A 12,504-nucleotide genomic window follows, 5' to 3' on the forward strand; every position below is an offset into this window, starting at 1 on the left:
AAGAAGACGGCCGTAGTGATCGATGTAGCGGTTCCGAATGACAGCAATATCAGGAAGAAGGAACACGAGAAGCTGGAGAAATACCAAGGACTCAGAGAAGAGCTCGAAAAAATGTGGACGGTGAAGGTAATGGTGGTCCCCGTGGTAATCGGAGCACTAGGTGCGGTGACTCCCAAACTAGGCGAGTGGCTCCAGGGGATCCCGGGAACAACATCGGAGATCTCTGTCCAGAAGAGCGCAGTCCTGGGAACAGCTAAGATACTGCGCAGGACCCTCAAGCTCCCAGGCCTCTGGTAGAGGACCCGAGCTTGGGGATTGACTGCTTGCAGGGATCTCATAATCAATTATAATTATGAGAAATTATTGCCCTTAAAAATGTAAAAGGTTGTAATTTTTTTGTGCAGATAAAACAAAAAAACTAGTGCTGTTAGCAATAATCTCGTTAAAATGACCTTAACGCCATAACTGCATTAACGCGGCAAATCTCCGTTAACGAGTTACCGCGGATCACCCCGTGTATGGGGCTGGACAGCGTCAACGCGTTAGCGTGGTAAGCTCGTTAACGGGATGATCATTTTAATGAGATTAACAGTGACAGCACTACAAAAACATATCAATTTCTAAAATGGAAACCAATAAGGAGTGCATTCTGAAAAACCTTTTAGTTTTTATCTTTTTAATATTTACTATTGCTCATTAACAAGTATAAAGTATTTCTTCTCTGATTATGGTTGTTATAATCTATATGGCAGACTTAAAATTATTGGTTGGTCTTTTACTTTTTCTATTCTTGGTTTTCTTTACACTTGAAGTAACTGCTGGATGGCTGAGAAAATAAGATGGCCACAGCAAAGTTTTATAGGAGATTGGGGGTGTTCCATTTTGGGATGTGAAATGTTTCATTCTTTGCTTGTCAGTTACACTGAATAGACAAAGCTAATACTTTTTCAAATGTTATAACCAGTCAATAGTTTTCATTTATCATTATGTTAGAGGGAGTTGTTGTGCTGTCCAAGGTTTACTATTGGCAAGGTTATTATCTCTGTCTCTCCCTCCTCCCAGTAAATTATAATCTGGCTTGATGAATCCTGCTTCCGGGCCCAAACTACCCCGCGTTTAATAAGGCTTTTGTGTTTTTAACATGTTTTAATGCTTTATATCTTGTTCTATTTAATCTCAAAAAGCCCCTAAAAACAGTCAGTAATCACAGTGGGCTTCTCTCGGTTTTTATTACCGTTAATCATTTTAAAAACCTTACGATGTAACTACAGCCCAGCCCATGCAGCAGTATATTAATGACTAACCTCGTATTGTGGATGGATTATCTCAGTTGTTCTCCTGACTGAAGTTTGGTCCGTTTACAGCATCCTGCCATGCGATTACATTTGTCCCTAACCATCAGGAACCCTCATGTGAACTTTTACCGAGTGGAAAAAAAAGTTAGCGTTCATCCTCCACCTTCACTGTGTTTATGTTATGCTAACATAGCTGTGTAATTCAATTCAATTCAATTCAATTCAATTCAATTCAATTCAATTCAATTCAATTCAATTTTATTTAAATAGCGCCAAATCACAACAAAAGTCGCCTCAAGGCGCTTCATAGATACAGAGAAAAACCCAACAATCATTTGACCCCCTATGAGCAAGCACTTGGCGACAGTGGGAAGGAAAAACTCCCTTTTAACAGGAAGAAACCTCCGGCAGAACCAGGCTCAGGGAGGGGCGGGGCCATCTGCTGCGACCGGTTGGTCGGGTGTAGCTAGCGATCACGTAGCACATCGTTATATACCAGCTAGCCCAACTTCAGTAACCCTACAAACGTCACTGCTGTTTAGTTTTCTGTCTTCTTTTATGTTGGAAGTGACAGCAGAGCTGTACGTTTGAATTTTTCCAGAAATCTCTCAGTCAGAACTTGTTATATTATATTTAGATGGGAGCTAGCAAGCTAACTTCCTGCTAACTTCTATCTTCGTTAAATTTAATAAATTCGGTTCTCATGGATGCCTGGATCCCCCATCCCATTCGCATTCGCTTATCCTTTTCAGGGTCGCGGGGCGAGAGACGGGGGTACACCCTGGACAGGTCGCCAGTCTGTCGCAAGGCTAACACACATGGACGCACTCACATTCACACCTATGGGTAATTTAGATACTTCAATTAACCTATCCCCACAAAGTGCATGTCTTTAGACTGTGGGAGGAAGCCGGAGTACCCGGGGAGAACCCACGCAAACACAGGGAAAACATGCAAACTCCACCCCAGCCTGATGGTGGAATTGAACTCAGGATCTTCTTGCTGGCAACAGTGCTGACCACCGTGTTAAACTTAATTTTTACACCTGGTGGAGCAGCCACAGTGATCATTTTATTACAGATGAAAGAATTTAGACAGTTTTTCAACTCTCAGTGATCCAGCAGTGTTCGTTTGATTTTGGGACCTGCAGCGGAGTTTGGGCACAGACATGGCTGATAGCGTAAGACTTAACGACCTTGATTTTACCGCCAACCGCCAACTGACTATTACTCCAGTTCAGCATTCATTTTGGTCCTGAGAATGAAAAAAAGAGCCAAACTTATGAAATTGTGTGGTTCCACAAGTTGTTGTTACCTGACCAAAACTTGTTAGTCTGCAAGCGTTTGACATTTTTCTCTCTCTCTCATTGTATCTATCAGGCCTTGGCTCTCTGTTCTCTGGTCCTGACCTCTCTGGGATATCGGACCAGCCCCTCACGGTGACCGGCATCCGGCACGCCAGCACAATAGAACTCAGTGAAGAAGGTGTCGAGGCCTCGGCCACCACCGTTGTAACCTCCATGCGCTCAGTCTCCATGTTCTCTGTAAACTCCCCTTTTCTTTTTGCTCTCGTCGATGACGCCTCCTTGACCCCCCTCTTCATGGGCATCGTCACAAACCCTGCCCCCGACAACCCCATGCTGAATGATGAGTCCCACAACAAGCAGTCATACAAACCCATCTCTGGTAATGGGAATGGTACTATAGACTTCCCTGAGTTTTGAACTGTGTAAAGTTAAAGAAAAGATTTTATTTTGGGAAAACAAACAATTTAGATTTGCTTACAGTAAGGGACTGGAAATCAATATACATGTAAAAGCACTTCTAAAGTTCATTAATTATACTTGATGTCTTATTTGTTTCATCCTAACTCCTTCTCTGTAAAGCAAAATTAGCTTATTTTCAAAAGTGTCAGTCATTTTCCCTTTAAAGCAGATTTAAGGCCCTTTCACGCTGGAAGCAGCACATGCAGCGCTGTGCTCTGAAACACATTCAGTTCTATTGTTTGCACTGCACAATAACGGTTTCCTGCTGTGCCAAGGAAAGCGCCAGCGCGGCAGCGTGAGTACACGTGCATGGTCAAAGTTCAAAGTTGAACTTTTCTAGGTAGCGGTGAGTGCGGTGCATACCGCATCTGATATGAAAGTGCATTTAGAATTACAGCAGAGGAAGCGCCTGGTGTTCACAAGTTATTGTAGATTAACAAAAAATACAGATGCAGGAATCGGTTGTTCCAAAAAGTTCATGCAAAAACTTTTAACAATGACATTTTAAAACATTTTAGGTTTCTGATGAAGTGTTCAGTGACTGCTGGTGCATTTCAGAGCTTTACACAAAAATTCATAAAAGTTGTTTGATACAAAAAAAACAAAAAACGTTTTCCACAAAATTGTGCATCATGAATGTTGTTTTCTTACAGAAGTTTCATTTTTAGTGTGTTGATTTTATTTTAAGAGATGAAGTGGAATAAACAAAAAAGCTAACACACCTGTTACACAGTAAAAATTACCCACACACACCCAGAATGTATAATTCACATTTTATCATGAAATAACCTACAGATGATTTTTTGTACAATGCCTGTATGCTGCAGGTTTCAAAGGTTTAATGTACTTCGTACTTTAACAGCCACTTTCTGTGTATGCAGCTTTGAACTGACCTGAAAGAATGAATGTTGGCATAGTTTCAAAATCTGGCTTACGTCTCTTGTGCATCTTAATGATGTTTCCTGTAGTTTACAGGTTACTTTAAAGTAATCCGTCAGTCGTTCTGTTGTCTCAAAACACAGAAACAGATTTTTTCAGAAATTTAACTTAATCAACATCCAGTGTGAGTGACAGAACAAAGGAGAAGGAATGTAGCAGGCTCACAGTTTAGCGGAGGCAGTTAGTCACACACGGTACAGTTTTTATAGATCATTAGTTTCCTTATCAATGCTAGCGAGAGCATTCTCATTCTCAATGCGTAACATACCGATGATTTGTCACATTCATTGGCTCTCATGCCTTTGAACATGTAACATACCTACGATTTGTCACATAGCATCAGTATGTTATATGTTGTGGTGCTAGCAGCCACATTAGCCACACTAACAGGGTTTTCTTATTGCTGTCATTGACTCGCTGCATTGTCAGGTCACAGAAGTGCAAAGTCAAGACTCTGTATAACAAACAGGCCGCAATGATTTGATATCAGATGTTGAAAGAGAGACATTGCATGAAAAATATTATCCACACTAAAAGTTGGGATGGTGGCAAAAAATAAATAAATAACTGAAAGATGCTGGAAAAGAAACAAAAGTAACAAGTAAAGAAATGGATGGATGGGCAGCCAATCAGGTTCATTTTCAGTAGGTCATTAATCTACAAAAAACTGCATCTAAACATCTACAAATACAGCTACAGAGTAGTGCTCATCAACGTTAACACTGAACTGAACATCTGATCAGAGTATATTATATCATCGAAAGATTTGAACAATCTGGAGAAATCTCTTTACGCACAGGATGAGGCTGAAAATCACTGGCTGCCCATGACCTTCAGGCGCTCAGCAGCACTGTGCAGAAACAATGAATTTAATAAACCAAAATAAAACAACAGTGGGACATGTAGTAGAATAAAGACAGCCAGATCAGTCACAGGTGAAGAAGGTGCTTTAACCAAAGTTTGAGGGTTTGCTCAGGAACAGATGACAGATTTTTATCTGCTAGCAGGACCTCACATCTCCAAACAAAGTTCCCACGTGTGGGATTAATAAAGGTTATCTTATCTTATCTTATCTTAAAAACAGTGGTGGAGATATGTCACATCCTGGACGACAGCAGTGTTCAGATAATATAACTGACAGTTTTCATTCTTTTGATTCAAATGCACTCTGGGTAAAAGGGGCGGAGCATGAACACCTCCAGGTTTTTTTATGTAAATGCAAACTTTGTGTTTGAACAGCACTTGGACCACAAACAGGCACAAGAACGTGCACAGAGACGTGTGGAGGCCAGAAACCATCGGGTGGTGTCACATGATCACATACGTCTTTCATCTACAGTCTTTGCTTCACGTCAGCTGATTTCTCTGAAACACTCCTGAGCTGTTGTTTCTTTGTGTTCTCTCAAAACTTTAGTTATTTTAAGGTGCTTACACTTTTTATTAAATACCAGAATTTTTTAAGCTTCGTTTTTTTCTGGATCTATGCGCGCTCCCGCTGCCTCTGCTGGCAGCAGCTGGATGCGCGCCGCTGAGGGTGCGGAGACAAGAGGCGTCAGCGGGGTGGAAGACTCACTTTCTGAGCTGGCAGAGACGCTGATCGACGTGGAGCAGAGAGGTGAGTGACTCTCGCTGCACTAGATGCATTTCTGCGCTTTTTACGCACAAATTTGAACTTCTTTTTTTTTTTGCATCGTTTTATTTGCGCCAGCTGGAATAAAAAGTGTAAAACTTGGACGTATTCGTAGCAGCGCAGCTCAGACATGAAGCACAGGGAGGTTTTCTGCAGAATTCAAAGCGCTTTGATTCAGACTTTGTGAAAAACTTGCTGTTTCTCAGACACGCTGCGTTTTTCCTCCTGTTCAGCAGCCAGTCTGGGCTTTTCCACTCAGCAGGTTATATAAGAGCAGCAGGTCAGAGTCACTAAAACCAAGTAGACGATCATCAGCTTCGGTCTGTAAGGACATTTTTAATTTTTCTAAATTCTCATTGTTCGGATAAAACGGATGATTTTTAATAAGTTTGCAGGTTTGAAGATATTTGGGGTTGTAAAGAATTTCGTGCCAAGAAAAATATTTCACTGTGGAATATGTTCAGGTTAGTGACCTGGACTTTAAAAATCCCTGATGTGATATCAAAGAGTTCACAAACAGCCAATGAAGAAACTTTCCAGTGAGGACCGGAGACAAGTCAGTGCAGGAACGGGAGCGCGCTGAGTCAGCTGGTCTGCAGGGGCGGGGGGATTAGCGCGCGAGCACACACACACGCACACACACACACACACACACACACACACACACACACACACACACACACACAGTAGTCCAGGATGAGACGTCAACGACGTCACCTCTCTGCACTCGTTTACACTGACGTGTGTCGTTCTGCAGGAACACTGTTGTGTATCTCGGGGCGCGTGCGCAGGTATTCTTATCCACGCACTAAAGGGACAAATCATTAGGTACAGCTCACCCAGCCCTCAGTGCTGCTGCATTTTGATGCATCTCAATCATCCAGGAAAGTAAATCTCCAAAAGTTGATTCTTCATCTGGACGTAGCGCTTTGTGGGAGATCTTATACACAGGACATTTGCATGATGACTGAAACCAGCCCTGACCTCACAGGTTATGTAACAAACTCTGACCTGACCTCCTTCAGTGGGCTGGTTTCAGTCATCATGCAAATGTCCTGTGTATAAGATCTCCCACAAAGCGCTACGTCCAGATGAAGAATCAACTTTTGGAGATCTCTGCTGCAGTTTTCATTAACCCTGACCTCGGACTCACGGGCTCGCGCTTCCTGTCACTCCCTGTCTCACATCTCCAAGAAACCAGTTTGAGATGATCTGAAAGATTTTTTTATTTCTCTCATAAACGTTTAAACGATCTAACTGACGACATGTTATCTCTGAGTTTATGAAGCTGTAGGAAAGAAAAGATGAGACACACTGCGACGATCAGGAGGTTAAAGAAGAAGAAAGCATCTGGGTTTTCCATCAGGCCTGTGGTGTGTGGGTGTGTGTGTGTGTGTGGTTTTAGGTTCAAATGACAGACCTCTGTTTATGTAAAAGTACAAGCACCAGGTCCAGATGTGTGTGGAACAAAGCAGGCCGTGTGTGTGTGTGTTCCTGTCTAGCTATCTTTGTGAGGACCAAAATCTGCATCCTACTATACTTGTGAGAACCAACAGTCACTTGTGAGGACACACACACACCGGTCCTCACAAGTTTGAAGCCTTTTTGAGGCTCAATATGTGGTTTTAGTTTCAGGGTTACAATTAGGTTATGGTCAGGTTTAGGGTCAGGGGCTAGGGAAAGCATTATGTCACTGAAGGTCCTCACTAAGACAGCTGAACGGGGTTGTGTGTGTCAGACTTACTCTTTCATGAACGCTGAGCTCAGACCTGAGATCACGATTTGTGTCCTGATGAGCAGCTCAGAGTTTGTTACATAACCTGCTATAAACTTCACAGAGTTTCCACAGCTCGGAGGTTTTCTGGCTCTGACTCTAATCTTTGTCTTTGAATTGTGTCTTTGTTTTGGATAATTTCGTCTCTGTAGCCTCTGTGGCGGCTGAACTTGTTTTCTGTACTCGTCCTCTGGACTTGGTTTGGCTCAGCCTTTCTTTGCACTTATGGAGAAATTAGGGGCGTTTGGTTTGGCGCAGAGGGTATCCCTGCCTGAGGAACAGCAGCTGTGTGATGAAAGATGGTTCATTTTCTTCACTGTTTGAGGAAATGTGTGAAAACTTGTTTCCTTTTGTTTGGATTTCAGGATGAAGGGAACGACTTTCCTGCTGCTGTTTGGAGTCGTGCTGAGCTTATGTGACGCTCAGGTATCAACATCTGCCATCTGCACATATTTTCTAGGCTTCTGCTTCCTCAGTTATGTAATTTACATCCCCAGAGCCAGAACGCTGGAGCCACAGACAGTAAAAAAGATGGATGTATCCAACGTTACCCCACCCACTGGTTTGATTTATGAAGCCTCGAGGTGAGCGTCTTCGCTCTCTCCTATTCTCACTGTAAAGCCGCACACTGATTGGCTAACTAATCTAAACCACAAGACAGACTTAAAATGAGCGAACGCGCCCATAAAGTGTCAGACGTCTCTGCAGCGCAGTCCCTCTGCAGACAGTCGCCCCCTGGTGGCCTTTAGAAAGAACGCAGATTTCAGATACCTTTACTGGAAGCTACATCCATCTTTAATCAGTCTGTGGCTTGGACTTTGAATTTTAAAACATGTTTGAATTTGATGGCAGCAACATGCCTTAAAAAGCTGCGACCTCAACACCACGAAGATGAAACATTGGTGGAAAATCTCAGAGCTGATGAGGTAATTTAGTGATGTGACTGTGTGTAAAAATACCACCTCACCATGCCCTCAAGGACGAGCTTTGACGCTTCAGGGTAGATCAATGAAGACGTGGTTTGACAAACATTAGAATGGTTTCTGGGTTTTTCCAGAGGTGGCTGCACAGGCTGAGACCACCCTCAGTTCAAAAAGAGCTTCACGGGTTTATGAGCAACATTTGCTGCCATCCACATGATGTTTGCTTCAGAGGAGCCCTGTCTGTCTGAGAGTTACCGGTGGCACGAAGTTTTAAAAGTTCAGTTAATCATGAAATCTTTCCATCATTGGTCCGTTGCAGTCTGACACCGGCGGCGAGGAGGCAGCCGGAGAGGAGGAACACATGGAGCTCTTCACGACTCCGACTACAAAGATGGGTGCTGCCACCTCCGACTTCGGTTACAACCTTTTCCGCGTCCTGGCGAGCCGCGACGCTTCCACCAACGTCTTCCTGTCCCCGCTCAGCGTGTCCGAGGCGCTGACTCAGCTGTCCATGGGTGAAGACACAAACACACAAACTTAGTCCAAACCTGAGCTTCGGCTTTAGTGTTGGTACGAGCTCAGAGGCCAGACTGGCTCAAGGTCATTCTGTTTGCTGCTCCCAAAAACACCGTCAGTGTCACGGGACCAGTTTTGTTTTTTCTCCATTGTGAATTATTCAGTCTGTTTTCGTACTTTCACAATTAGTTTTCCTCTGTTCACTTTCAACTAAGCTAAGATTGTACAACAGCGCCACCGTGTGGAGGAGGTGGACACAAGGGCCTTAGTGGAGAATATTAATTTAAAAACAGAGACATTCTTACAGTAAAAGTGATGCCCACGTCTGTTTCTCTAGTGAATAAAACAGTTGTGTCAGAGGTTTGTGACCTTAACACAAGCCCTCCTGTCCCTCTAGGAGGATCTGAGCATGCTCAGAGGCAGCTGTACAGGGCCCTGAGGTACCACACCCTGCAGGACCCTCAGCTCCACAACACCCTGAAGGACATGCTGGCCTCAGTCAGGACGGCGGGGAAAGGCCTGAGTACCGCTGCACGCCTGTACCTGGCGAGACGTGAGTTCACGTTGGGGTTGAGATGGAGTCTAAACATCAGCTGTGACTTTGCAGCTAAACCAAAACAACAGAACACAAATTCAACTCATTTCTTTTCTATGTCCTGCATCAAGTTTTCATTCCTACTCCTCCGAAGGAGCTTAGCATGATGTATAAAAACAAAAGGTCTTATTTATTTGATGTGTTACACAGAAACTTCAAAAAGGGCAATGAAAGGTGCAGTTGTAGTCCTGCCTCTTTAGGGACCTTATCCATTAAACCCAACATTTCTGGTTGGCTTTCTTCTGGAAGCCCGCTGAGGGGCAGCGTCTGGTGCGTGAGCCGGACCCGATGACCATAGAAAAAAATGTGTTTGGCTCAGTTGTGTTTCAACCTTCTGGGAAGAGTTCTGGTAGAAATGTGAGGAGAAAAAGTCAACATGAGCAATAAAACCTCAGAAGCCTAAAAAGAATTTTGGTGTTTAGTTGTTAAGAAAACATTGCAGTTTCATCAGATGCAGCCAAGTGAGCTAAGCACCTTCACCTTATCTTACACCGTAATTTAATGTTTGAAATGTTTGGACTGAAATTTGTGACTGAGACAATAAACTCTTCATGAACTTGTTTACAGAGGTGAGCTGGAGTAAAGGAGCCAGGTGGACCTGGTGGTTGCTCGCTGTCTCTGTGTTTGAGTCTTTACTGTGAGATCCTAATGTTCTCTCATGTTGTCAGGACTTCGTTTGAAGCAGGAGTTCTTTGGTCTTGTGGAGCAGCAGTATGGAGTTCGCCCCAAGGCGCTGCTGGGAGGATCCAAAGATGTGAAAGAAATCAACGATTGGGTGTCTCAGCAGACGGGCGGGAAGGTACAGCGCTTTCTGACCAAGCCCCTCCCTCGTGCCGCCGGCATGAGCATTGTGAGCGCCGCCTACTTTAAAGGTACGTCTTCAGCTCTGCAGACACAGATATCTACGAATTAGTTAGAATTATCATATAAATGAGACATGCTGTTGACCCTCTTCAAGCATCTCTCCCCATCATGATGGTTTTAATGCTCTTTGTGTTGAATTGTATGGAAATACATGATTGTTGATTGAGCATTTAAAAAAAAAGAAAAAAAAAAAAAAAGAATTATCATATAAATAAAATCCATATGGTGATTCAGTGATCAATATTACTTATCAGATAACTGTAAGAGTTTTTTCCAAAATGCTCGTGTATGGGTTTATGTGTAGGTGAAGTGATCGGCTCACATGTTCAATGCACCTGAACTTTGGGGCACCTGACTAAAGTTTTTAGGAATGGGACTAACTCGGGGAGCTGACTATAGACCGATTGCTGCTACAAAGTGACCTTTATCTGTTTAGCGAATCTTGGAAAAGATGAAACAAATTCAAAGTGTATGGTTGTGTATCCATGTCCTCTGCCACTGAAACCCTGAACAGGTTCTGACAAGTGACTGATCCTCAAAGTGAGTTTCAGCCATGATGAATAATGGGTTAGTTTCCTGTCCTAACAGGGAAGTGGACGACTCGGTTCGCTCAGAGTGGAGGGCTGGAAAACTTTCAGGTGGATGGCGCAGCACCTGTGCGCGTTCCCATGATGCAACAGGATAACTACCCAGTGAAGATGGGGGTTGACTCGGACTTAGGCTGCACGGTGAGCGTGATGAATAGCTTTAAACGGAAGCAGGTTATTATCCAGTTTCATTTAAATGGTAAATGGCCTGTATTTATATAGCGCTTTACATAGCCAGTCATCCACCCAGTCACACACTGGTGATGGCAGCTACATTGTAGCCACAGCCACCCTGGGGCGCACTGACAGAGGCGAGGCTGCCGGACACTGGCGCCACCGGGCCCTCTGACCACCACCAGTAGGCAACGGGTGAAGTGTCTCACCCAAGGACATTTATACAAATTAAATGGACTTTACTGATAATGCAAAAGAATCCCATTTTTTACGAAGGAAAAAATAATACAGGGTTGATATTTATTACTAAAAACAAAGGCAGAGAGGAAAACGCTGCTGAGCTCCCGATGATGGCAGAGCAGATCTAACAGAGCCATTCTACTTCCTTTCATTCATCCCATTGTACAAAAATACTTCTGCAGTTCAGCTGTAGATGCAGTAGGGGGCACTAATGAGCTTATACTTAATGAATAGAAGTGGATAGAGCTAAATGACTAAAATAGTTTTATCAGGTCTTTGACAGACATTTCTTATTAAGTTTAAAAATAAAATCAAACAAGAATTCACGGCAGCTGTCTCCGAACGATGGCTACAGTAGCGTAACTGCAGCACATTTCTTCATGTTTTTCTCCTCGTTCAGATCGCTCAGATCCAGATGCAGGACGATATCAGCATGTTCATCTTCTTGCCCGAGGATGTGACCTCCAACATGACCCTTGTGGAGGAGAGTCTGACCTCTGAGTTTGTCCAGGACCTCTCCATGACGCTACTTCCTGCCAAAGTGTCCATTACTCTGCCCGTCCTGAAGCTCAGCTACTCCACAGACCTGCTGCCGCTGCTCGGCGACCTTGGTCAGTTTCATCCACCACGTTTTTTACTCGAGGGTTCTAATATAGGAGCATACTAGTATTTATATATCAATGCCGAACTGTCCATTCAGGAAAAAAACCCACTCATGAAGCCGTAGTAGTGTAGGCTTTTTCTGCTGATTGATTAACATGGTCGTCCTCCTCTCCCTCTCGGCAGGTCTCTCTGAATGGCTAGACAACCCGGAGCTGGAGAAAATCTCCACTCAGGCTGCCAAACTTATTTCTGTCAATCACAAGGTCACGATGGAGACGGCGCCAGAGGGGAATCAGTACCCGAGCGACACAACGGCAAGCCACCTGACATACCGAGTGGACCGCCCCTTCCTCTACCTGATCCGGGATGAAACCTCAGGGGCGCTGCTCTTTATCGGCCGGGTGGTCAACCCCAAAAGCCTGTCGATATAAAGCGCACACACACTTTTGCACACCTGTCTTCACGGGGACCGCCATTGGCAGACTGTTTCAGAACTTATGTCCAAAACCTAGACTTAACTCTGAAACAGCCCTTTAAAAGTTTGAAAACGCCCTCACTCTAAAGACCTAAAACTCACATTGGTCCCCACAGAGGCAGCT

At 43.9% G+C, this 12,504-nt stretch overlaps 2 protein-coding genes across 2 annotated transcripts in view; both read left to right on the plus strand.

Annotated features, from left to right (window-relative positions):
* serpinf2a (serpin peptidase inhibitor, clade F (alpha-2 antiplasmin, pigment epithelium derived factor), member 2a) overlaps positions 1-3,018 on the plus strand; it is a 9,095-nt gene extending 6,077 nt beyond the window's left edge. The window contains exon 8 of the mRNA XM_005751259.1: positions 2,675-3,018. Within this exon, the coding sequence (XP_005751316.1) occupies positions 2,675-3,018 (344 nt within the window). The remainder of the gene's footprint in view (positions 1-2,674) is intronic.
* Positions 3,019-5,485: 2,467 nt separating this feature from the next.
* On the plus strand, positions 5,486-12,498 carry serpinf1 (serpin peptidase inhibitor, clade F (alpha-2 antiplasmin, pigment epithelium derived factor), member 1). Its single transcript, XM_005751238.2, has 8 exons — positions 5,486-5,614; positions 7,769-7,829; positions 8,646-8,841; positions 9,240-9,395; positions 10,106-10,309; positions 10,890-11,029; positions 11,703-11,913; positions 12,089-12,498. Exons 2-8 carry the CDS (start codon positions 7,770-7,772, stop codon positions 12,334-12,336), a joined length of 1,215 nt encoding a protein of 404 aa, XP_005751295.1. The 5' UTR covers positions 5,486-5,614; position 7,769; the 3' UTR covers positions 12,337-12,498.
* The last annotated feature ends 6 nt before the right edge of the window (positions 12,499-12,504 follow it).

Source organism: Pundamilia nyererei, unplaced genomic scaffold, assembly GCF_000239375.1.
Source record: "Pundamilia nyererei isolate P.nyererei 1_Seehausen unplaced genomic scaffold, PunNye1.0 scaffold00304, whole genome shotgun sequence".
Taxonomy (NCBI): domain Eukaryota; kingdom Metazoa; phylum Chordata; class Actinopteri; order Cichliformes; family Cichlidae; genus Pundamilia; species Pundamilia nyererei.

Excerpts from the sequence above, each read along its gene's own strand:
- serpinf1 (XM_005751238.2), top strand. The coding sequence starts at position 7,770 with ATGAAGGGAACGACTTTCCTGCTGCTGTTTGGAGTCGTGCTGAGCTTA. Across the intron at positions 8,842-9,239 it reads GCTGACTCAGCTGTCCATGG|GAGGATCTGAGCATGCTCAG; the intron begins GTGAAGACACAA and ends CTGTCCCTCTAG. Across the intron at positions 9,396-10,105 it reads ACGCCTGTACCTGGCGAGAC|GACTTCGTTTGAAGCAGGAG; the intron begins GTGAGTTCACGT and ends TCATGTTGTCAG.